The sequence below is a fragment of the Tachypleus tridentatus genome, chromosome 7 (genome assembly GCF_004210375.1).
Source record: "Tachypleus tridentatus isolate NWPU-2018 chromosome 7, ASM421037v1, whole genome shotgun sequence".
Taxonomy (NCBI): domain Eukaryota; kingdom Metazoa; phylum Arthropoda; class Merostomata; order Xiphosura; family Limulidae; genus Tachypleus; species Tachypleus tridentatus.
In genome coordinates, this window is record NC_134831.1 from 40,504,616 (window position 1) to 40,531,574 (window position 26,959).

Consider the following 26,959-nt stretch of genomic DNA (forward strand, 5'->3'; position numbering starts at 1 on the left):
TTCTAGTCAGTTTTATGAATATGATGATGATGCTTTCCTATTGGTGGAGAGATGATGCATGTTGATTTGCTTGAAAGATGTGTTGGAATCTTTGATTTCAAAAGGTGTATGTGTGTGGGAGGCTTATGGTATGCTTTATATAAAAGAAAACTGTATATAGAGGGCAACACAAAATGGGAAAACTAATCTTTTGAGTGAAGGGAAGTACCTATTAGAAATGCATATTCATTGTAGGAAAATTATAACACTTTCTATTTCCCCATTGTTTTTCATCTATTTTCCATTTTTTAGCACCTTCCCTGTTCTGAAGGCACATCTTAGAGTTCTTGATTTTGAATGCCATAGAGAGTGTCACTTGTTTCTCTGCAGATTACTCTTTCCAAATTGTTATTTTCCAATACATTCTTTTGGACTAATATTCCCTCATCACACTTCTTCTCTGAATAACTTTTGATGATTCCTTAGTTTTAGGATAAGGAGCCTTTGAATGAATAAGTTCCATGTCTCTGATGCCCTTCTTCACATTCCAATAGCCTCATCATTACAGTGTTTTCTTTTGTTTTTAGCTATACCATTTTGCATGAATTTTTCTCTTTTAAGTCTTCATCTAGGTTATAAGGGCTTTCACTTGCCACATCTATAGTCTTGGGTTTTATTTTCATTTCTTTCTGGATGTTTGGATACTTTTTGCTTCTACTCTGAAGACCTGTTTTTACAATTTCATTAATTTTCTCCTACAGTCTGATGTAGATGCTCTCTGCCTGTATTGTTTTCTTATTTTCTGTATGTGTTCCACCTTTCTTCATGTGTGTTGGTAATGTTCTGGGACTCTCCTTGCCTGGTTTTGTTAGTAACACTTTATTGGCCAGCTCTATTTTGTTTTCAATTTGTTTACTGATTGACATCCTAGGCACCTCTTCTTCTTCCATGATCAAGATTTTTCTTGTTCCAACATTCTACATTACACTTTTATCAAGGAATGCCATTCCATCATTTTCATGGTCAATTTGTCTATTCCTTAATCAATGACCTGTTTTTCTTATTGCATTGCCCTTCTTTAATACTTCCCGATTTATCCATCCTAGGCTGTATCTTCCACACACTATCATGGAAAAAGCCAACATCAGAGGGATTTCTGCCTATTTCTTTGATGTACACATGCTAGCTTTTAAAAAATTTCATGTTAATCATTTTCATTTTCTCCAGTGAAAGACCTTTGTGTTAATCAGGTGTGATCAAATTCAAACACCTCTCTGGATTATCTATCTAGATTATTTCTTTTTGCACTGACCTCTCCACTGTATCAGTGTGTTTAGGAGGCAAGTGGAATGTTTCAGAAGTTCTTTTTTTTTAACCTAAAACTGTGTTCTCACTAAATATTTATATTTTGCACTCAAAATTAACTTCATTCTTAGAAGAATATTGCTGCATGATGATTAAATCATATACTACTGTAGCTCGTGTCAAAACGTGCAATTTAAGTGGGAGGTAGTTCAAAGCTACTGACTTGCACAAAGTATCAACAGCATACAAGCCAGAATTAGTTACTGTGTTAAAAGAAGTAAATATCTATAAGAAATATTTTTTCAGATAAGTGAAATGTTAACTTTATTTTTAATGAGATTAAAGATTTAACTTTTTCAAATGAAATGTTTCCTGTTTTTGCAGATTTAGCTCCTATTGTACCAGAAGAAAGTGTGCACAGTGGCTGGATGAAAACTTTTAACAATTCAGTAGACTGGAATGTCATTGTGAGGGATTTAGAGGTTGAGTTGTATACTGTTTAACTTTTTACTTTTCATCTGTAGATAATGTAGTTATATTATGTTGCTTGTTGTATTTGTGCTTGTCAGCAAATTCTGTATGTACCACTGAACTGAATGAAGTAGCAGGTTAAATCACTATGGGTTTGACAACATTATTACAAGTGGGAATAAACATTACTGAAAAATAGACATATTACTGTAAGAAGGTGTACTGTAATTTTTTTTTTTTTAAAGTAAGACTCATATTTGACATAAAAAGAAAAACAAACATTTAAGACAAATCAAAGGTAGCATAGAAGAGTTAGAGCATGATACCTATAACAACTGAGGTAGAACTATGTATGTATGTTAAAGCTTGATTTCTTTCTTTTTTTTTGGTTTAAGGTATTTTTAATTCATGCTGCTAGGGAACATATGTGGGAACTGATATATACCTGTTTACAGTGGGTACATGAGAATTTGTAAATGACGTACAATTGCTATAGCATTTGAATTGTATCTTTCACCTTGAACAAATCATTTATATGTGCCTGAGATTTGATTATCACCTATTCATGGATAAGCAGTCTGAGTTCTGTCAGTTTCTTTATAAAATATTTGTATATGATAATTTTGTTCTCTTCAAATACAAATGAAACATCTGATAATTGTTATCATTTTTGGATGAGAGATAAAAGATCACTGTTTAAGAAACAGATTCAGTGTTTCCTTTTTCTTTTAACAATGGGATAAAGTTAAAAGTATGATGTCACCATAAACCAACTTTTTTAGTAATGTTATTATTTGTTTAAGAAATAATTTACTGTTTGTGCTGGTTCACAGGGCATTTAAAATAACAAATTCTGTGTTGGTGTTCAGCTTCTAACTTAATAACATTAAAACCTTTCCAAAGAAGAACTGCTTTCCTGAAAAACCTTGTTAGCAAGATAGTGAAGAAGTACTTGCTAAATGTGAAAAACTCCATAGAACAGTTGTTTGATGGACCTAAAAGTTCTCTGGCTATTGCGTTACCCTTTATAGATCCTTTTAAGTTTCAATATAAAGAAAAAAACCCTTTTAAATATTTTTAAAAAATTGTATCCACAAATGTTGCTGAAGGTAATATTTAAGTTTCAGATGTACGTAAAGGATTTTTTCAAGGTGAAAGACCCCATTCCCTTGTAGTGCTAGAAACCAGGTTTGGACACCTGTAGTGGGCAGAGTACAGATAGCCCATGTAGTTTTTGTGCTTAGCTACAAAAAAGAAGCTGAAATTTAGAAATTCACATGTGTGTGATAAAAACAAATTTATATTGGTTCCACAACACAGCACCTAACAACACAAAGTAAAGCCATTTTAAATCAGATGAAGGAAATGAGTCCATTATTCATTTATATTATAACATCTTTTACTTCTATTTGTCAGTGCTGTACATTGAGTATTGTTATAGGCCAAAACCAAAAAAAAAGAACAATACTCACTATCTGGATCCTTTGTCAGTAACTTGAGGGTTGAAAAGTTATAAATTGCATGAATTAATGTTTTTTTTGTGTATATTATTGTTATTATTATCCATTCAATCATGCAAAAGTAATAATTTTGAAATGAGACACAGTGCCAATTATCAGTATGTTCTTTTATATCTGTTGTAGCAGTTATTTAAGGTGTTTCATTGCTTCTTTATCACTTAGGATTACTCTAAAACATTCCTCATTCATGTGGAGCCACTTAACATTACCATCCACCACTTGATGGACCGTCTTGTATTAATGTGCTGTCTGACTGTAGATGGTAAAAGAGAAGCATTACCAATGTCATCACTGCTAATTGTCCTGAAGAGTCCTTCAGTTAGTTTTAATTTATCTAGGATCCAAGGTAATTGGTAGAGTATGGTTAGTTTATTTCTAATGTACACAGAAATAGAAGGGTCATGCATGGTCCAGTTACCAGTGCAATGGAACGAAATACTGTGGTTCTCTTTCTCTTACTGCTAAAAATCAGAAAAAGAAATTTTACTCTGCATTATAAAAGTGTTTGTCAAATCCTGCTATTTTTCTTGTCTCTGCCACTTTAAAATTAAGGACCTCTAATACAGGTAGCTCTCAAATTGTTTTGGACAAAATTCAACAAACAAACGTATTATTTTATTAAAATTTACAGCTTTTGCAGTAAGTAAGAAAGATTAGGTGTGATGTTTCAATCGTTGGCAGGATTCTTATCAACCACACAAGATTTTACAGTAAAGAACAAAACTTAAATACAGATAGAAAGGTAGTTGATAAGAGTTCTGAGTCATTTCTGTTTATTTTTGTTATGTTGTTAGATGTTTCTTTTATTCTGCTTATTTATGCCATGGTTCTTATTCAAAGCAGATGCTGAATTTGTCAGTCATTTATTTATAGGGTGATATAGAAATATACTTCATTATTCATGAATTAAATATTAGAGTAAAATATTAGTAATAATGAGCTTTATGCTAATTGTATTTCAGGTTTTAGAAAATTGGAAAGATACTCTAATCCAGCACTTGGAGAGATAGCTTCTTGTCCCTGTGACTTGAATGAAGGCACTTGTGATGTGTATTGTTGCTGTGATACTGTGAGTGCTCACTGGATCAATATACATTTTAATGTCATGCTAACTGATTTAATATTTTTAGACAATATTATGTTGTAGTTATAGTTGTATTTCTAAATGTTTTTCACTATGTTATGTATTACAATTTCAAGTAGCATGAAACTGAGTTAAAGGATAGTTTAAATTTAAAAGTTAAATAAATATCAAATGTATCCAATTTATGATATTTGCCAACAAGATTGATTCACACAGTTTTTTTTAATACAAATATATTTTAATATGCAAACAATAACACAACTTGCAATAACAGTTATTACAAATAATGATCTATGGACAAAAATTTTACAAACAATATTGAGTTTTCTATCGGGTCTGGTACATCCTTGATATCTCATGAAAGGTTCAGGATGGATAAATTAATTTTGAGTTGATGTAGATGTAATTCACTTAACAGGAAACAAGCTAACTCTGTCTTCCTTCTTCGCCAACCATATGCTGATCATTCAACTGCCGAAATTATATTGCTTTTTATAAAAATATTAAATGTTTGATGTGAATCTGTTGAAATTAAAGGATTTGTAATGATTGAAATCTATAAACATTCCTTGCCGAATATCTGAAGCTCAATAGGTTTGTCAATGGTACAGTGATGTCAGCATTTTTACAGCACTTCCTGTTATAACCAGCCATTCCCAAAGATCTCATAAAACTTTTTTTGTGGGTAGGAGTTGGATAATTCACAATACAATCGACTTTGGCTTGAATTGGAGACACTTGGCTGTAGTCTACTATATGACTTAGGTGAACAGTTTTAACTTTACAAAAATAACTTTTTGCCAAATTTACAATGAGACACTTAAATGCTTTTCCCAGGTGACACTGTAAATTATGATATCATGAACATAAGTTCCAACATGTGATAGAGTGTTTGTACATTGATTCAACATTTGCTGAAAGGTTGGTTGAGAATGTTTTGTCCCAAACAATATTACACTGTACTGGTATAATCCATCAAAAGTAACAAAAGCAGACATTTCTTTGCTCTGTCAGTTAGAGGATCATCCCAGTATCTCTTTAATAGGCCACACTTTGTGATATATATCACTTTTCCAATTTTATCAATACAATCTTTCTTTCTTGGGATGGGATAGGAATCTGTCTTTGTCAAAGCATTTACTTTGTGAAAGTCTGCACAGAAACTAACCAAACCATCAGATTTAGGAACATGCACAAGATGCAGAGCAATCATTTTAGTTGGTCCCATAATGTCGTTTTCAGGCATATAAGATATTTATTTATGCATTTTATTGGCCTTAACTGAATTCACAAGATAGGGATGTTGTTTTGCAGGAGAAACATCACCTACATCAACATCAAGAACAGTGATGTTAGTGTGATTAGGAACATCCAGGAATATACATTTTTATTCAGTTATTAAACTATGAAGTTTATTTTTCTCTTTAAGAGATGAATGATTAAATTTTGAATCATATTTGGCCAGAATGTCAGAATTACTCAGTTTGATGTTGAATTTATCTCCTATATTTTCATATTTATGGGTGCCTGAGTCAAAGAGACTGTCATCAATATGAAAAGAACACTCAATAACTAAAGTATTTTTTGATGAATCTTGGATGTGATAGGGTTTCAACATATTGACATGATACAGCTGACTATTCTTTTGATGGTTAGATGTTTTTACAACATAGTCTATGTCATTAACTTCCCAAACAACTTCATAGGTTCCATGATACCTAGCTTTGAGTGGATGTGCCATAGTGGGTAACAGTTTTAAAACTATGTCACCAGTATGGAACTTATGCTTTTCAGCCTTATGGTCATAAACTTTCTTCATTTTAGCTTGGGATGACTTCAAATTTTCTTGAGCCAATTCACAAGTATATAAGATTGTGGACTGAAAGTTGGAAATGTAATCCAGTAACTGCATTTCCTTTGGGTTATCTTCCAACCATTGTTCCTTTAGCAACTTCAAAAGACCATATATTGAATAGCCAAACACCAACTCAAATGGACTAAACCCTAATTACTTCAGAACTGACTCATGAATAGCAAATAATAAAAAAATAATTCCTTTATCACAGTCTTTTCTGTTATTGAGACAGTAAGTCTGCATCATATTTTTCAAGATGGAATGGAACCTCTCAAGAGTACCTTGTGATTCTGAGTGATATGCATTACATTTAATCTGTTTATCACCGAGCTACACCTGTTCAGGAGATTTCACCTCCTACACATTTATTACAACTTATTAATCAGGTATGTAGTATTTTAAATATTTCTCCTATTGCCTTTCATGCTTCTCCTTCCTTTCTGAGTGACATTACACTTTCTGAAATTTATTTTTCCCCTTCACCTGGCATATGAGTTCATGTTAAAATTTACTGACCCAACTTTAGTTGGGTGTCAGTATGTTCTGTTCCCCTAATTTTCTGGACCAATATACTTTGGAGAACCATCATACTTTGGATTCTCACAACTGGATTCTTTATTCCCCTTTGGGGTTGAAATTTTGGGTCTTTGTTTCATTTTAATCAAACTCAATTCTCAACAATTCACCTTTCCTTACCCTCCCTTTTACATTAACTGCCATCCCTCCAATTATTGTATGAGGTCTTTCATCACTCCCCTGAACGTTTTTTGGATGACTTCAGTGTCACTTCATTCATCCTTGCAAGATCTGTGTTTGGCTTATTTCTTACACAGTGCCATTTTTGGGGGTCGTCCTGATTCCTTGGAATCTATGATTGATGTGGCTAGATTGCATTCCTTTTTCTCTGACCACAGATTTATCTCCCACTTCCATGAGTTGTCTGTTCATTTTCCTGTCCTTGTTTTTCCATGGATGTTTTTTTTCTGATGAAGATGGTGAAGTACAGCTTAACCCTTACTTAATACCTTGTTTATTTGGGGTTTTTCTTCAATTCCAACCTCAGTTGAGCTCATTCATTTCCTCTTTATTTCCATGATATTGACTGAGTCCAAGGTCCTCACTGCACACTATCGTGGCTCAAGAAGTTGTATATATTTTGGGGATGTGAGCTTCTTTGTAAACTCTCATTCCCATGACTCAAGCTAATATGTATTCACTTTATTAGATAATTCTTAATCAGTAGGACTTTTCTTTGGATCCATTGGACCACATTTCTATCCTTCCTTCCACAAATAGGGCTTACTTGGCTTGATAGGGACCAGACTACGTCAAGGATTCTACTTTCTTCATCTTGTAAGGATTTATATCTGTTACCAGATGCATCTTTAGAGGGTTGGGGTACTTACTTAGATTCTTGCAAGATTTCCAGATTTCAGTTGGTTAAGGAGTCTTCTCTCCATGTTAACATTCTCAAACTTGTTGTAGTTTGTTGAGCTTTGCCCCACTTCCTTCCTATCTAGTGAGGGAGGATGATTATGACACATTTCAACAACTCTGCTGTGGTCACTTATATCACCAAGTAAGGGGATACCAACTCCTGGTGTCTGTGCTTTTAGATTCTGAATGTGCTTTTATGGACCTACAGCTACCAAATTGTAATCTACCTTGCCATTTTGAGTGTAGTTGTAGATTGATTATCTTGTTCCGACAAGATACTACCCACAAAGTCATCCCTCAGTTCTCAGGTCTTTAGGTGTATGTTTTCCCAACTGGAAAAACCTCATTTTGATGCCTTTGCCACCCATTTAAAGACCAAACTTTTTTCATTTTGGTATCTTGTTCCACATGCACTAGTTCTGAGGGTGAATGCATTCAATCAAGATTGGAGGGGTCTTCACATCTATGCTAACCCTCCTGTTCAACACCTCTCCAGAGTTTTACCTCTAATCTAAACCACTCCATTTATAGTCCTACTTGTGACTTGTGGTTCAGTATGGTACAATGCACTATTAGTTCTCTCTGCTCCAATTTTTAGTTGTTCAACCTCCCCTACTCTTTCCTCTGTCAATCTCTATCAGATGTCACCACACTCCATCTTGACTCATGGATTTTATCTGGTCTATTGCCTCAACCCAAGGACTGACTCCACCTGCTGCATCTTTCCTTTTGTGATCCATCAGACCTTTTTCCATGTCAGTTTACCAAAGGTGATAAATTGCATTCTGCCTTTGGTCTGTGTGACATAGCTTTTGCCTTCCCACCCATACTTTCCTTAACTTTCTCAATTATTCAACTGTTTGATTGACAAAGGCTTGTCTGCTTTGATCATATATAGTTATTGGGCAGCTCTGCCAGACACCTTCCTTTTCTTTAAGTTTCTTACGGTTTTATCTTCCCCTATCATTTTCTTCATTTTCTATTTTCTATTCCTTTCTAGTCATGCATCTTCTACATTCCTTTGATTTAACTGATTGGAATCTTTGTCTATGTATTCAATGTACCATCTCTTATTCAAGACCTGTTTCCTTTTCCTCTTTACTAGTGGACATCACTGATCAGATATTTAGGGCATTAATATTACCTGCATTCCCTACCATTCCTCTTACATTATATCCTGACTAATCCATCCTCCCAATGCTGTCCATGAAGGTGGTCTGGCTTTCACACATATTTTCTCACCTTCCATCTCCCACCTGTCATCACATTACAATTCTGATCAATTTCTTTGTCCTTACAGTGTTATGTGGCACATACTCCCTACTTTCATGATTTACATTACCAACTTTTTATTCTCTGGCACTTTTCCATTCCCCATGTTCCAGCTCCTGTGACACTGACTAGTTGGATTTGTCAAGCATCAGGCTGGTGTGTTCATACTTATCTGTGGATAGTCTCTGTCTCCACAACATCTCTTCCCATCAAGTTTGTGATGCCACCATGTCTTTGGCTGCTTGCCTTTTGCTTCGTATAGAGGGAATCATTCAGGCAAGAATATGGACTACTATCACTACTTTGTTGCTCACGATCTGGCTCTGTCTTCCTTAGGTAGATATCTCCCTTCTGTGGTGATTCTACACATGTCCATTTGCTTTTGACTGGGGTAAGTCTTATCACTTCTTTTCATTGAGATTTTTATTTTCAATAACCTTAATTTTTGCCATTGATAATGGGATCTCGCTCTGTGGCATGTGTTGCCTGGGAAGGTACACTTTGCCTCAAACCTGCATTATTTACTGATTGTTTTATAATGGCCATTGTGGAGATGAGGTGTTCCACAAAACTTTTGTTGGGATATCCAGTTGTATACATAAATCTATCTATCTATCTATCTATCTATCTATATATATATATAAATTATTAGACACCAGTAAGTTTCTCATAATGGTTGATTGTCATTCATGGACTTCATAAGTAAAGAAGAAAGGAATTTATGCCTATCCTCACTGACATTGTGATTAAATAAATTGAGGTTGGTCTACTTTTCAAAACAGGAAATCACAGAATACTGTTGCACTTTCTCCAATATAACTATCCTCTAGACTTCGCACTTCCCCATATTTTGCTTTCAGTGGAGTACAGGGGTCTTTATCACTTCTAAGTTGCTTGTTTGGTGGACCATGCTGACTTCCTCTTAAGTGAGTTTAAAAATTTGATTTACTATATGTACTTATAATTATACACTCAGTCAAAAGAAAATAAAGCTTGTTTTCCTTCTTCCATTTCCTTTAGATGTTTTTTTCACAGGTGGATAGTTGTCATTTGGAGGAGGTTCAGTATATATTGGATCTTCTTTGTAATACTGGATTTAAGATGACATCACCCTGTTCCTTTGATTATATGGAGTAGAGGTTCCTCTTCTTGTTAATACTGGTTGAAGGAGGTTCTTTCTCTACTCTTACGGTTGAGTTTGGGAGACTTCCTCTGCTATATAATGCTAGCAAGAGGACATATATTTGCTGCTGTTACTGTTGAGTGGATGTTCCATGCCCTCCTCGTAATTACAGATGCAGGGTGTCTCTTTCCTGCATCTACAGCTGAGTGATTTATGATTTCTGCCTTTTAATACTGGTTACAAATATTACCCTGTTCTCATGATTGAGTTGAGGCAGTGCCATTATCCCATAATGTCGGTTTTTTTGTTGTACTTCTTACTGCTGTAGTGCTTTTGGAAGTTCTTCCAGTTTCAGCTGAAAGCTAACTTTCACTTTGTAATTATGGTTGCATGATGTATGACACTCTGTTTACTTTGGGTGGGGTTTTTTGGCCTAGCTTTAGCCACTCTGTCATGTTACAGTATATATATATATTTTTTTTTATCTTCAGCCTTCTAATTCTAAGGACAAATTCTGAAACCTCATCTGTCTGCTTGAGGTTGTATATGTGCATAGCTTATTTGATTTATATTTTACTGTGGATTGCACTTGAAACAAATTGAACTTCTGTACATTCTTGTATCTGCCTATATCAGATTCATTTCTACTTCAAGGACAAAGAGCATATCTGTTACAGAAGTAGTGTGGTAACTCACATGAGTGCATTGCTTTTGTCTCAGAGCACACCTGTTTATTCTGTTAGGTGGGACCATTTCAGAAATTAACATTTTTCTTACACTGAAAATGTATTTCCAATATGTATTTAATTTCTCTCATACATTTCTCACCATTCCTCCCTATTGCTAGTGATCTTTTAGAGCTTGCCAGTTCTCGAAACTGAGGATTGAGCTGGAATAGCAGAGTGAGCTAGTTGCCCCAGTATTTTAGCAATGCTTAGAGGGCAGAAAGACGATTGAGATAACATGAGGGAGGTAAGTACATATCAGAAATACATTTTAAATATAATAAAAATATTTACTCTAGGTGTTACATGTAGGTGGAATATACAGTCTGATTATTAATTTCAAAGTTTACAGATTCTGTCAGCTTAGGCAGAAACATAATAAAATTTATCATACTCTAATCTAAGTCTCTTTGTATTCGTTTGAATGTACTCATTTATGTACATGTGGAAATAAAGTAGTATCACATATTGAATGCATTCACATCTTAGAGAACTGAATCTAGTAGAAATATTTTGGTCATAAGCCTAACTTGACAGTTGACAGTCAGTCACTACTTGATTTAGGCCTAATAAATCCAGTTTTGTGTCCACTTTGCAAAAACGTCTAGTGTAATATATTTACTATATTTAAACATGAGTATTATAATGTCATTAATATCTTAAAGGTTCGTATGCACAAAATCTTAAGGTGGATCTAGTGTAATAAACAGTTTTTTTGGAAATTTTTGCTAACAGTTAAAATGTCAACATCTAAAAGTGTAAAGTTGTAAAATAAAATAATAATAATAAAATGATGGTTTGGTGTAACATAAATAAAACAGTCAAGTAATTGTGTTAATTTCTATGCCACACATTTTGAGTACAATCTGAGTCATATCATTTGTACAAAGCTAGCCATAGATGGCTCTGTGGGTGGTGTCTTTATCTGTGTCACACCCTTTACATCAATAGACAGAACACCAGAGCAGAAATCAAGGTTAGATGCCCACTTAACTAAAAAATTGAATACCCAACCACCAAACAAAGGAAATACATTTTGTGTAGTAGATAGAAAATAAACTTTAATTACAGTTTCACTGAGAAACCATTTCTACTATCGGCTTAATTGGATTGAAGTTTCTGCATTAAAGTTTTGAATATATATGCATTTTTTATGATATAATATTTCTTATCAGCCTTCTTTAGCCTTTATTATAAAACGATGTGTGTAACGACATTTTTTGATACCTTGTTTTACTCCATGCACACATGGGGTATTTTCTAGAAACTTCTGAACTTGGTATTTAGTCATTCTGCTGTAAATGTTATGTATCCAGTTCGTATAATTATTTTGTTGTCATCTTTGGTTGGTGTATATAAACCATTGGCCTATCATACCACCTTCAAAGTGTTTCAACCATGTATTTTTTTAAATACTCTTGAGTGACTCTGTGATAAGCTTTGAGAGTTATCATGCTAAACTTTGACATTTGATCCCTGAAATTGGCATAGCTCTTTGTACAGCCATTTGCCTAATGTCAAGCAAAGAAACTTTTCTTATTTAAATTATTTTAGGTAACAAGATAAATTCTGAAGCATGAGTTAGACAGTTTTCTTAGTACACTTGTAATTCTCTGTTATTGGGTGATATTTGCTGTTACTTGAGACTGCATAGCTAAGGAACAGTGAGTCCATGCATTAATGCCTGTTAGTGCTAAAATGAACAGTTAATGTGTATCAATTGCTGTGATGTTACTTGCTTTCAGCTGACTTGCTGGTTTGATACCAGTTCTAATCTTGAGTTGTAGCCCAAAATATTTAAAACTAATGTGTAATCATTGCAGTAATCAAATGTTTTCGGTAATTGTAAGGATAATAATTTATTGACAGATACAACATTTATTTTATTGATATAAATTTTGGAATACTAGGAATTTTTAAGTAGTATAATTAACTTACTGATGTGTCACACACTGTTGTTAAAGAACAACTGATAAAGAACAACCTTGAATTAATGGAACTAACTGATCAATGTGTCACAAGCTGTTATTAAAGAACAACAATATTAGGGGACAATTTGGAACCATAATAACTGACTTATGTTCACAAACTGTTGTTACAGAGCAACATTGGTAGAGAACAATTTTTCTTTTTACTGTTTCACATTTCAAAACATTAAATGGGGTTATTGGTAAAAATTTAAAGTGTATGATACTGTATACATCCCAACAAAACATTTTTAACACAGTCTAATGAAAGAAATAATTATTTAATTTTTTTTTCTATTTATATTTGTATTCCATTAACACATTATCTTTTAGTTATTATTTCTTTCACCAGAATGTAGCTTTTTTAATTATTAAGTCTTAATTTACTTTCATGTTATCTCAGGATTGTTCAACTGACAATAAACAAAGTTTTGCCTGTTTGTCTGGATTACAAGGTGGATATAAAACCGAAAGCCTTCTTGACTATCGATGTCACTCTTCTGTGTTCCCAATCCATGATTTGCATTATTTTCTTTGTATTTTTCGAGACAACAGTCCATTTTTGGGATATTATTTCTTAAACCAGAGAGTAACTGCTGGTTTTCAAGACATCCAAAAACTGCTACTTGAGAAAAAATTGAAAATAGAAAACTGGGATTACAATTTACCACCTGTACATTTCTTGCCCATTCAGAGTCAAGCAAAAGTTGTTGGTTATTTGTATGGTCAGAACATTCAAACAGAAATAAGTGGTGATCAGTTTGTTAGAAGTGGACTTTTTGCTATCCCTCAAAACCTTTATAGTGATGAGTGCCACTGGAATGGTCCAGCACAGTACTTAGTAGACCAGGAGAGTTTTTGTAACATCCGTGTTCGAGAACTTTGTACATCCAGGGGAACCTCCAGTTCCATATTGAGTGTTAAGTTATTTGATAATAAAGATATAAAGATACTTAGACACCCTGGAAGTAACATCAAGGTACATCCTGAAGTTAATGTGATGTGCACAAATAATACATCGTATTATGTTAAAGATAAATCAACAAAGAGTTTTAGATTGCCTGATCTTCATAATGAAGAATATTTAATAAAGAATGCCATCAAACCCTGCTGGAATAGTTCAGTTTTTGCTCTTCCCAGTTATTCAGATCATATCTGTAAAAATATTGTTTTAGATGTTCGCTACCACTTGTTTTGGGAAGCAGGAGAACTGGTTCATCAAAGAATTACCATTTTGCTTGGACAAGTTTTGGTTGAATCTGATGAAGTTGAAATTCCATCATTTCATCTTACTCAGCATTTTGAGTTAAAGTTTTATAACTCAAAACTGTTAAATACAACAAATGGATTAAAGAAAACAAAAAGATCTGGAATTTTTGGATATGAATTTGGATTACCACTTCTTTCTTTACATATTTATCAGAATGAATCGGCAGCCACCAATGAAACAAACTATCTTGGTGCTGAAATGACTGTTGACCATCAGTTTGTGGTGTGGAAACCAGGTAAGACTACTTTTACTTGTTAATTTAGAAAAATCAAAAGTTAAAATAAAATTCTTTATTATAGGGAATTTTGGTAATACATTCTTTTTATTTATATATATATATATATATATATATATATTTGTAAGGTTAGAATAATAGTATTATATATATATGTATCTTCCCTGAACTTTATTAATGATGATGTTTCCAGCTGGGACAGTGGTAAGTCTATCGATTTAAAGATAAGATCAGGGGCTTGATTCCCCTTGGTGGACACAGCAGATATTTCGATGTAGCTTTGCTATAAAAAAAATGCACACCCACATTTATGATAATCCATTATTCCCAAATATTACTTTGCTACAGATGTAATAAGGAATGAAGTATTTACTTTTACAAATCTTCACTATAACAAAAGGGTAAAAGTGATGCTGAGATATCTTTATGTCCCTAATTGGTATGGATTCCTGTATGTGGTGAGGGGACCTCTCAGGGAAGGTTCTGTTCTTTCATTTTACCTCCTCTGGGATCCAAACATCCACCCACGTGTTTGCCGTGCGTGGCGACCCGAGAAGAGCAGGAGAGGATCCTGGTGGTTGAGGGTTCCAACCCTAACATACCACTTTGGCCTTGAATTCCTGTAGATGGTCAACCTTGCAGTGGTCCCCCTTGGATCAGTCGGCTGGTCTTCTTTGGCTAGGGTCAATCAAGTACCAGTGTTTGATGCTTTCAGCAGGTGTTGTGGACATTGTATCTGATGCTGGTGTTCTGGTATAGTGCTCACGAAACTCTGGCATTGGTGCAGTGTCCTTGTTTGACATTGTAGTGTGTCTCCTCATAGGGCTTTATGGTGGGTGGGGTCAGTGGGCACCGAAATATTCCTTTTTTTATCATGGATCCTCCAAATAAAAACATAAAGAAAATAGTAAAAAAAAAAGTCTATAGGTAGATGACCACGTCTTGAAGATTCTGAGCAGCAATCTTCAACATCTGTAACACCTGTTGTATCTCATTTTCTTAAACTACATTCTCTTTCAGACAAACCTTTAGGGAAAATATCCCCTTTTTCATTCAGAAGGGACTGGAGGGACTTGCTGGCTCTCCAGAGTCTGTAAAGAAGCTTCGATCTGGTGACATATTGGTGGAAACATTCACATCTCAACCCAGTGAACTCCTCTTGCATTCGAAGGCGATTGGGGATATATCTATTGAGGTTGCACCTCATGCTACTTTGAATTCATCACAAGGAGTTATTGTTGAGAGGGATTTGAAGAACATCCCCGAGTCAGGCCTGGCATGGCCAGGTGGGTTAAGACGTTCGACTCGTAATCTGAGGGTCGTAGGTTCGAATCACCATTGCACCAAACATGCTTGCTTTTTCAGCTGTGTCACATTATAATGTGACGGTCAATTCCACTATTCATTGGTAAAAGAGTAGCCCAAGAGTTGGCGGTGGGTGGTGATGACAAACAAACATCCCCGAGTCAGAAATTATCGCTGGTTTCTCCACTCAAGGAGTTTCTGCAGTGAGGCGTATCTCCACGCACAAAGATGGAATTATGATGCTGACCACTATCCTCATTCTGACATTTACATCACTACATCTACCTGCCACTATTAAGGCAGGTTATCTTAATTGCAGGGTATGGCCATACATTCCAAACCCTCTCCAATGTTTCCAGTGTCAGCAGTTCAGTCACTCGAAGACATCATGTTGTGATTCCTTGACGTGTGCTCGTTGCAGTGGCAAGGACCATGATACCTGTGAGTGTGAAACTGACCCTCATTGAGTCAACTTCCGTTTTTATCCTAAATTTTTGGAAGAAAAAGATATGCAGCATTTGAAAACTATTCATAACATAACTTATCCTGAGGCTCCAAAGTTGCTGTCAACCACTTCATCTTGTATGTATACTGCTGCACTATTTTCAACAACTACGGTGGCAGTGCAGATGGATCTCTCTGTGCCTCCAGAAGAATCGTTTTAAAAACAAATGAAAAGTCTTTTGACGTCCATGGTTAAAAAGTTGATGAATCAACTTCAACACCCATCTCTGTCCCTTACATTCCAACAAATCCCAAGATCCACTTCCTTTGGTTCTGGGTACAGGCATTTCCTCAGATACGTCTTCTTCTTCTACCCCAAGATGCAAAACGATCATTTGTTCACATCCTCAGTCACTGGAATCCTCTTCCAACAGCAAAGACCTGCCCAATTAACAGTAAAGAAAAAAGATGTCATCGTAAACAGAAGGGTTCTCCACTGAATTTGCCTACACATAAATAAAAATGGCCACCTTCATACAATGGAACTGCCAAGGCTTATGTTCTAATCTGGATGACATCAAAACACTGATTGCTTCCTACCATTCTGTATGTCTTTCCTTACAGGAAACATTTCAGAAACCTACCGATACTGTCACCTTTCGACAATTTTCTTTGTACAGAAATGACAGGCTGTATGATGGACGAGTGCATGAAGGGATGGTACTGTTGGTTGATCAGTATGTGCCCCTCCTGTCTTTGCCACTCAACACATCCTTGGAGGCCATAGCCATCCCTGTTTCCTTGGGTCCTACCATCACTGTTTGTTCTCTCTACCTGTTGCCTGGAGAGACCTATGATCAATTAGACCTTGGTGCTCTCCTTTTTTAATCATGGGGAACTTCAATGGACATCATCCCCTCTAGGGAAATACTGATATTGATAGGAGAGGTCGCTCTGATCAAAACCTTTCTCTTTTCAATACTGGTTCTTCTACTTATTTTCATGCACCTAGTTAGTCCTTTACTGTTATTGATCTCTCAATTTGCTCCCCTTCACTATTCTCCCATTTTTAATAAAAGGTTGACAATAATCCACGAGGCAGTGATCATTTTCCTATAATTTTGAGAGAGACTGGCTGTGGTTGATGCCACACGACCAGCATGCCCTGGTGGAAGGTGGATCATGCAAACTGGCCCTATTTCACTGTTCTTGCAGAACTTGATCCTGCCATCGTCTGTAAGCCAACAATAGACAACTGTGTGGCATCAGTAACTGACTGTATTATACAAGCAGCTGCTCATTGTATTCCTAAAAACTCAACAATTTCCACAATACCCATGTCTGTGGTGGAATTTTGCCTGCCATGTGGCATGGAAGGCTCAAAAATGGGCCTGGGATACTTTCCGTAGATATCCCACACTCTTGAACTGCATCACTTTCCAGCAGGCTCGTGCACATTCTCTGTGGGTAAGACGTCAAAGCCAGAAGGAATCTTGGTTTAAGTTCACAACCAGAATATCTTCTACCACCAGTTCCAGTCATATGGGACAAGATTTGAAAGGTCAGTGGGCAATATTATTCTGTCCCCTCTCGATCTTGCTCTCTGATGGCCAGGAAGTACCTAATATGTGGAGTATCACCAGTACTCTAGGAGAAAGCTTTTGCCAGGTATCTAGCACTTCTGCTTCTTCTTCTACCTTCTTAGCCATCAAGACTTTTGAAGAGCAATCACCTCTTTCCTTTCGAGCTAATTGTCTCTATGACTATAATCGTCCCTTTACACTGATGGAACTCACACTGGCCCTTCTGTGGTCTTGCAGCACATTGATTGGACCTGATTATGTACACAACAAAATGCTGTGCCATCTATCTCCTGCTTCTCATGCTATTTTTCTGATTGTTTTTAACTAGATATGGCAGGAGAATGTTTTTCCTGGTGCCTGGCACCAGGCTATTGTCCTACCTTTCTCTAAGTTTGGGAAGGATACCAAGATTCCTTCAAACTACTGTCCAGTTGCTTCGATAAGCTGTCTCTGTAAGACCTTAGAGAGGATGGTTAATCTCATCTTATTTGGTCTCTCAAATCAAACAATCTCCTCTCGCCCACCCAGTGTGGGTTCTGATGACAATGCTCTACTGTGGACCACCTGATTCGAATTGAAACGTCAATCAGAGAAGCCTTTCTCAAATGACAACATCTTGTATCAATATTCTGTGACATTGAGAAGGCTTATGATACAACATGGAGGTATGGCATTCTGTGAGAGCTCCATATATATGGGTTACAGGGCAATTTGCCCATTTTTATTGGAAATTTTTTAATGGATAGGAGATTCCAAGTTCGTGTGGGTTCAATACTTTCCCGTTCTTTTCTACAGGAACTTGGAGCCCTTCTGGGCTGTGTTTTGAATGTCACACTTTTCAGTATAAAGATTCATGTCATCACTGAACAACTCCCTCTCACTGTTGCAAATGAGCTCTATGTTGATGACTTTCACATGTCATGTCAGTCATCGAACATCAGATATATTGAGTGGCAGCTACATACTGCCCTCAATCATTTACTGAAGTGGACCACAGCAAACGGCTTTAACTTCTCTCTGTCCAGAACCGTTTGCATGCACTTTTGCTGCCAATGGGGTATTCACCCTGATTCTGAACTTCGTTTCAGTGAAGTTGTGCTGCTTGTGGTCCCTGAGACAAAGTTCTTGGTGCTTATCTTTGACCGTAAGCTGACCTTTATACCACACATCAATGAGCTAGGAGTCAAATGTACAAGAGCACTGAACATCTTCCATATTTCTGCTTCCAGGACTTTGGGAGTGGATCGATGTTTTATGCTAAAGATATATCGTGCTCTTATTCGATCAAAACTTGACTATGGATCACTGGTCTCTGGCTCTACCAGAACCTTGGCCTTACAGATGCTGGACCCCATTCATTATCAAGGATTTTGGCTCTGTTCTGGGGCTTTCTGCACTTCCCCAGTTCAGAGCTTGTACATAGTCTCATGAACCTTCTTTGCACCTCTGCTGTTTGCAAATGTCTTTACTATATGCTTCAAAACTTCATTCCTTACCAAAGCATCTCACCTGGGGTTGTGTATTCCTTTTTCAGAACAGACGATCTGCCATTGCTCCTGAGCAGTGACTTATGAGTGACAAAAAATGCAGTTGAAATGCTTGTTTTTACCTGCTTCAGGTTTAAATTCTATATGTGATGAATTGGAATAGTTATGAGTTAAAAACAGCCAGCATAAAATCAGTATTCTGATTGATTTTCTCACAAATGTAACACATGCTGTTTGTGGGAAGATCAGGTGTATTGAGCATGTCATTCATGCATCAGTGAGGTTGAGCACAGATTGTTATTTGCAGATTTAACCAATAAAAATTACAAACAAAAAAGGAATATATTTCAGATGTAATAAAATAAACAATCTTATAAAATATTTTTTTCTTTAGTTAAAATCTCATTAGTGTTGTAATATAAGAATAAGGCACTTTTATTGCTAACTGTGTCTTCAAAGAAATATTTCAATAAAATCTACTCTATGATATAATGTTGTGATGATAGCTCATTTGTAAACTAAAATTTTAATAAAATCCTTATTCTCATGTATGGTGAACATTATTGGATGTCAAATATGAGTACACTGTTGTAAAACTGTTAGACAATTCTAGAAAAGACTGCAGGCCCTATAGCTTTCTGTAGGAACTAGCAGTTATATCTGCTTGAAGGACAGATATTTCTACTAGTAAGCCTAGTATTGTTGTCTTATGATAAATATAATTGGTTGGTATTATGCCTCAACAACGTGATGAAAAGAAAGGTGTGCATGTTAAATCAATTATTAAATGTACATTGACAGTTTGTAATCTCCATATTTGTTGCCCCCCTCCCCTCCCAGTTTCACATCAGTATGTCTGCAGACTTACCACACTTACCAAGTGTTGATATTATGGTGGGCAGAACACAGATAGCCCTTTTTGTAGCTTTGTGCTCAATTACAAACCATATTCGTTTTATTAAACTGCTTATTAATTTGTTAAATTTATTTTGATGAAATGTGTACGATAATTACACATGTAGATTCCATTGAAGCGTGAATGTTATTGATGTTATTATATATGTAGCTGTTACGTTGCTTTTTATCTTCTGCTTTGATGAATATATCTCAATCATGTTCTGTACAACCATTTACTAAATTTGAAAAAAGAACTTGCATGAATCACCTGCAGTGGGGGTATTTATAACATGACCGTCAGTTCTGTTTGTTGATAAAAAGTAGCCCAAGAGTTAGTGGTGAGTGGTGATGACTAGCCAAACTTCAAGACCCAAATAATCTTTGGGTCTTGAAAGACCATTTTTTCATAGCTTTTACTCCTGGCTTGAGTCGACACCTTCCATGTCTTCTCAACAGTTCATATGATGTGTACTTCAACAAAATTAAGCCCAGACATAGGATGCTTCACATTTTTATCATGCAGGTTGAAGAGATATTTGACTAACTAACTCAGACATGGTGGTGGTTAAAGTTAAAATATATTTTATTTCACTTTGGGTAATGAAGTATGACCAGGGGTGGTCAGAAACTTTTGTTTCTCTTCATCTCACTGCAAAGTTGTAGGGTTAAGTGGTACCTAACTGTAGTGATTTAAAGTTATTCGTGGATGAGAGTAGCATATGAGACTTGGAGGACAGGCAGCTGTGGAGTCCTGGGGTTAATTACCTTTCCTAGCTCTCTTAAATTAGGAATGGCTAGAGCAGATAGCCATCTTGTGGCTTTATGCAAAATTTAACAAACAAGCAAGCATGAAGAACTAAAACAGATGCAGTATCAATTACTTGGAGAAACATTAGAGAATCATATAGTACATGGAAGAAACAGCTTCATTTGTAAGGCTTCACTAACACTATTTGTTCTGGTTGTCATGGTATTCGACTTGTAATGTGCAGGTAGAGAAATCAAAACCCTGTTGGAGAACATGGTCACCCTTTCATCCGTGGAAGCATAATAACGTGATGGTCAATCATAATAATTCATTGGTGAACAGAGGATCAAGAGTTGGGGGTAGGTAGTGATGACTAACTGCTTTTTCCCTATTCTATTACTTCTAAATTTGGGACAGCCAGCTCAGATAGTTCTTGAGTAACTTTGGTAATTTTGCGTGAAACTTGTGAAATATGTTAATGATATTGATTAAAATATTTTCAATCTAATCTCCCCAATGATTTTTAATCATTTGCACTATTATACAGTAGTGTGTTGTCTGCCAGTTAGTGAACAATAAAATGATGCCACATAAGGGACGCTTGAGATTTCAGTTTGTACTGTCGTGATTTCAGTTAAACATGCACACACCATGAATGCATTCTGTAGGCTACAACACTGTAATAAATAGAATTTTAATTCATAACCAAGTTAAGATTAGTTTTAGCTCTTCTAATCTAGTAAAAAATATCGATAACAGCTAGGATTCCCGATTCATTAATAAATTAATGCATCCTAATTATTATAAGATTTATTAATACCGTATATTAAACTAGCAAAGCTAGTTAATTTTCAGTGTTGAAATACATTAGGTAGCATGCTTAGTCAAAACGTTTTTGACAACTTGGAAAATATTTTATTAGTTACTTTACTCGCCTCTAGATGGCGGACAGTGCCATTATGTTACGTTAATCGTAAAAACAGTTAAAATACATTGTATAGTGCGGAAGAACAAAATAAATGTTTTATTTAATATGACAATACCCGTTCTGAAATCATATCTTAAAGTGAGAAATGCTTTAGCTAATGTGATGTTATTTATAACTGTCTTATTTTTATTTAGTTTGTAAAATCTTGCCCGACACGGCCAGGTGATTAGTTTGGGCAGTCGGGGGTCTCGGGCTCGTATCCCCGTCACACCAAATATGTTTGCCGTTTCAGCAGTGGGGACGTTATATTGATACGGTTAATTCTACTATGTGTTGGTGAAAGAGTAGCCCAAGAGTTGGTGGTGGGTGGTGATGACTCGCTGCCTTCCATCTAACTTTGGGCGAAATAAAAAGCAGCAAATCTTCCTTATTAAAAAGTTCCCCGTGTTTCAACCGCAGGCCTTAAAACCACTAACGCCAGAAGCCAGCTTTTGATACCAATAGCGGATATAGCACAAATAATCCATTGTGTTGCTTTACGCTTGACTAAAATCAACAGACTTTATTAATAAATCATTAGAAATGTTTGTGAGAACAAAGTCTGTCTACTTCATACCATGTGATATTTCTTTAAGTTTAAAAAGCATCTTGAGTATGGAGGGAAGAACTGAAACCAAAACCAAGTGTCTGACCTCACGTAACTGCATGAACTTTCTTGAATTATTTATTTTAGTGCGGCATGAAAGAAAAATTTGTTCCTAAAGTTTCTACGTGTCTTTGCCTAACTTTTGAGAATAACAGCTGTTACTACTAGAGGGCGATTTCAGCATAGGCGCAGGGTTGGGTAAGTTTGTTTTGGTAGTTGAGCGCCAAACTATGCAAATGGACGATGTTTGCTGTGTCAATCGAATGTATCAAAGCTCAATTTGAAAACTTCCTATTAGCACTATAAACCATCGACAGTATTTTTGCTCCATAACTCAGTGAATAATCATCGTATTTTGATGAAACGTGGTGAACATATGTAGAATAATATTCCTCATTCTTATGTCAAAAAAAGAGAAAGGTCCATACGTTGTTGATAATACACATCTTTCTATTTTTCTAAAGTCGAATTTGATTAACGCTGCGTTGCGGAGGTGTACGCCGTACTGCGTACACCCTATGTTTATGTTTTTAGTGGAACGATGAATGAATGAGATGATGTTTCGGCCTCCAAGATCGATCTCCGAGTTCTACCGTTACAAGTCCTGGAGCTTACCTCTAAGCCACCAGCTGATTAGGGTTTTGATAGAAACAAGTAAAAAATACTTTTCATGCAATAAATTTAGATAGTTACGTTGAAATTTGGCGGTATTTTCACGAATCCTCTCTACCCAAAATATTTTTTGTATCCTACCATGGTTGACTGACCTGAACACGACGCCATCTAACGTAAAGGGCGAAAGACAGGAAGCAGCTTAAATCTGTGGAGCGCTTAGGAACGACTTATTGTGCTTATTGATTATCTTTTAAATTATTTGCCAGATGTAATATAAAGTTTTTTATATTTTAATTTAAAAAATATACTGGAACCCAGACCTTCTGCCCCTTCCCCTACTAAATTTATAGTAACAAATCCGTGTGTTAATAAGCAGAATTTTGTTAAAATAAGATTTGCTATTGCTTTTTCTTCTGCAGTTGTTATGCGAACACAGTTGCTGTGTCATCTTAAATTTTGTCAGGGCCGTTTTTTTAATGCTGTTTAACACACATTGTCCTAAACGTCTGGAACCGTAAATCATTTCAACGAATTTTACTGAACTTGTAGTTCGAACCAAGTTTGGATTAAGAGCAAGATTAACTTGATCTTTTCTTACTTTGACAATGCTATATAGTACACATATCTGGGATTCAATTTTCCACAGTGTACACGGCAGATTGCCCAGTGTGGCTTTGCTCTAATATAAAACTGACAAAGAAACAGCGCCTCGTTGTGTCACGTATTTAAAATTAAGAAGAGTATCAAGTCACCAATGGTTCCAGACTTTTCGGACTCCATATAACTTGGACTGCGAGGTAATATAAGAGGATGAAGGGATATTGCAAACAACATTAATGCTTTTTATATTAAAACGAGCACAATAAGTAACTCTGTGTAAATCCGTTTGAAACGAAACTCGAGTAATCCCAACACACCCGCTGCTTAATGCAGTGTAACAACGACTTAGAAGTCATTATGGCACAACATGTCTTGGTTAGGAGGTTCTCCAAGAAAAGATGGCTGATAAAAGTCTAATTTTAGTCCCATCTTTCTCACCAATACTTCATGATCTAAGATAACTCCACATATCCTTCAATTATCCGGAAGATATGTTTGTACGAAATGACCATTAGAGCCATTTAATTAGCTAATACTTGTTCTGTAGGTCTCAAAGGAATTAGCTCAACGTCAAAGCCACACAATCTATATTCAAAGCTACTAATGCAATTTTCCTCATAAAGTGGGTGGTTAATATGTGTAACATTCTATGCAGCGATGAGGAAAATCAGAATCCAGAACGAACTGGAAGTTCTTGGATTAAACAGCTCCGACACAATCCCGCTCAATAAACCCTTTAGTTTCTAAGTGTGGAAGAATACCCCCCCCCTCTCCTTCAGCGACCACTTATCACCCGTTAGATAGTGCGTTCCGTTTATCTAGACAGGCTAGCTAATTTGCGTTGATTACATTAGTGCTGTATCCCCCAGGCTGGTCTGTCAGAATCGGTACAATTTTTGCACACCGGCATTAACCCATGATGTTCATTCCCAGTTGAAAAAATTGCAATTGTGTGTGACATATGTAAATGAACATTCATTGTAAGTTCACGAGTTTTCTAATGTTTTTATAAGTGAATTTCAAATGCATTAAATTCACTCAGTCATTAAAAGAATAAACTGATTTCCGACTCACTTCAACCTTTGAAGTGACATGAATACAACCATTTTATATTAAATTTAAGAACATTACGTATCAATTATGATCATTAAGTTATCCCAACTTCTAAGCCACCTCATGTTTATACGTGTTTAGCTGAGAATGTAGCGTAATAATTATTTCAGAATATTCAGGATTCTGACACAGGGCGTCACTCTGCACTGGCCACTGAGGAAAAAAACTTGGAAAAAATATTACAAAACATTTTATTCTATTCGTGAGTCACTGCGCACTGAGTTACGAGGTACACGTAATCAAATTCATCAAATTTCTGTCAAAGTTAGAGCGTGCTTTATGTTAGCTTTTAAAGCTTTCAGTACTGAAAACCATTTTTAAAGAGGGCGACAAACAACTTGAGATAGATGCTGTTTTTACTCAACCCGACGTTTCGGGTATCGTTACGCCTATAAACCTAACATAGTTAATTTATTTCTATGCACAATGCTCATATTTTTTAACCTGAGTATCTGCAATTTTGCTAACTCAGTCTAAAATTCAGTACGATTACAAATTTAATGTTCTGTTTTACTCTGTATGCTTAATTTTTAGATAATGTATTTATCTCGATTTTTTTGCAGATGTGCTGCAGCGGAAAATACTAGTGAAAAAATACTAGTTATATCACCACTCCCAACGTTTGTCTGAAGTTGTTTGTCGACTGTATTGAAAGTGTACTTCATATATTAAACATCTAGCCCCTACAGTCTAAAATTAGTTAATTCCTGATTTTTAGCACCAAGTCCTTCTTATAACAAGCATCGCCCCTGATGTCAAGTGGAACAGTTATCGCCAACTTCCAATCAGACTGTCTTACAAAATGTAAATGAATCACGAGATCATTATTAACGTATGAATCGCTTATTGTTCCGTTTTTGTATCGTCGGTATTATAATATTGAACTGTCTGTATTCAAAATTAACCCTTAATTACTAGTGTGCAATAAACCCCACCGTATCCCAGCAACGTTATTTTGTTGATAATGAATCTTAGTATTTTGTAATGATTCTGATAATTTGTTTTGTTTGTATGTATGCTAGTGGAAGTTTTGAATATAAGCTCGATATACACAGATTTTACATGGCCAGGTGGATAAGGCGCTGGATTCGTAATCTGAGGGTCGCGGGTTCGAATCCTCGTCACACCAAACATGCTCACCCTTTCAGCCGTGGGGGCGTTCTAATGTGACGGTCAATCTCACTATTCGTTAGTAAAAGAGTAGCCCAAGAATTGGGGTGGGTGATGATGACTAGCTGCCTTCCCTCTAGTCTTACACTGCTAAATTTGGGATGGCTTGCGCAGATAGACCTCTTGCAGCTTTGCGCGAAATTCAGAAAACAAACAAACATACTTGTACACGTGACTTGTGCCACTTTTCCAGAAGGAAATCTATTTTGATTGTGTTTTTTATGCTGTTGCTTGTAACACACGGGCGGTTCTGACACTGACATTTGTTTTTGTGAATTCTCGCCTGTTGCATGACGCAGGGCTATTTCTGTGGTCTGGTACTTCAAACTGATCCATATTCCTCTGTTTTCTAATTCTGAATTTTTGACATCAACACACATTTGTGTACATGAAGTTGTAGTTTATACTTGGTTACCGGTGTTGCATAGATTAGTAGTTTATACTTGGTTACAAGTGTTATATACAGTTGTAGTTTATACTTGGTTACAAGTGTTATGTATAGTTGTAGTTTATACTTGATGACAAGTGTTATATACATTAGTAGTTTATGCTTTATAACAAGTGTTATATACATTAGTAGTTTATGCTTTATAACAAGTGTTATATACATTAGTAGTTTATGCTTTATAACAAGTGTCATATACATTAGTAGTTTATACTTGATGACAAGTGTTATATACATTAGTAGTTTATGCTTTATAACAAGTGTTATATACAATTGTAGTTTATACTTGGTTACAAGTGTTATATACAATTGTGGTTTATACTTGGTTACAAGTGTTATATACAGTTGTAGTTTATACTTGGTTACAAGTGTTATGTATAGTTGTAGTTTATACTTGATGACAAGTGTTATATACATTAGTAGTTTATGCTTTGTAACAAGTGTTATATACAATTGTAGTTTATATTTGGTTACAAGTGTTATATATAGTTGTAGTTTATACTTGGTTACAAGTGTTATGTATAGTTGTAGTTTATACTTGATGTCAAGTGTTGTATACATTAGTAGTTTATACTTGATGTCAAGTGTTGTATACATTAGTAGTTTATGCTTTATAACAAGTGTTATATACAATTGTAGTTTATACTTGGTTACAAGTGTTATATACAATTGTAGTTTATACTTGGTTACAAGTGTTATATACAATTGTAGTTTATACTTGGTTACAAGTGTTAT

At 35.6% G+C, this 26,959-nt stretch overlaps 1 protein-coding gene across 3 annotated transcripts in view; it reads left to right on the forward strand.

Annotated features, from left to right (window-relative positions):
- LOC143255502 (tectonic-2-like) overlaps positions 1-26,959 on the forward strand; it is a 100,255-nt gene that overhangs the window by 11,947 nt on the left and 61,349 nt on the right. For 2 of the 3 annotated variants that reach the window (XM_076511257.1, XM_076511258.1), the window contains exons 5-8: positions 1,669-1,766; positions 3,438-3,621; positions 4,238-4,344; positions 13,142-14,243. In XM_076511257.1, coding sequence (XP_076367372.1) covers positions 1,669-1,766; positions 3,438-3,621; positions 4,238-4,344; positions 13,142-14,243 — 1,491 coding nt within the window. The remainder of the gene's footprint in view (positions 1-1,668; positions 1,767-3,437; positions 3,622-4,237; positions 4,345-13,141; positions 14,244-26,959) is intronic. The other variant, XM_076511259.1, reaches the window with a different exon arrangement.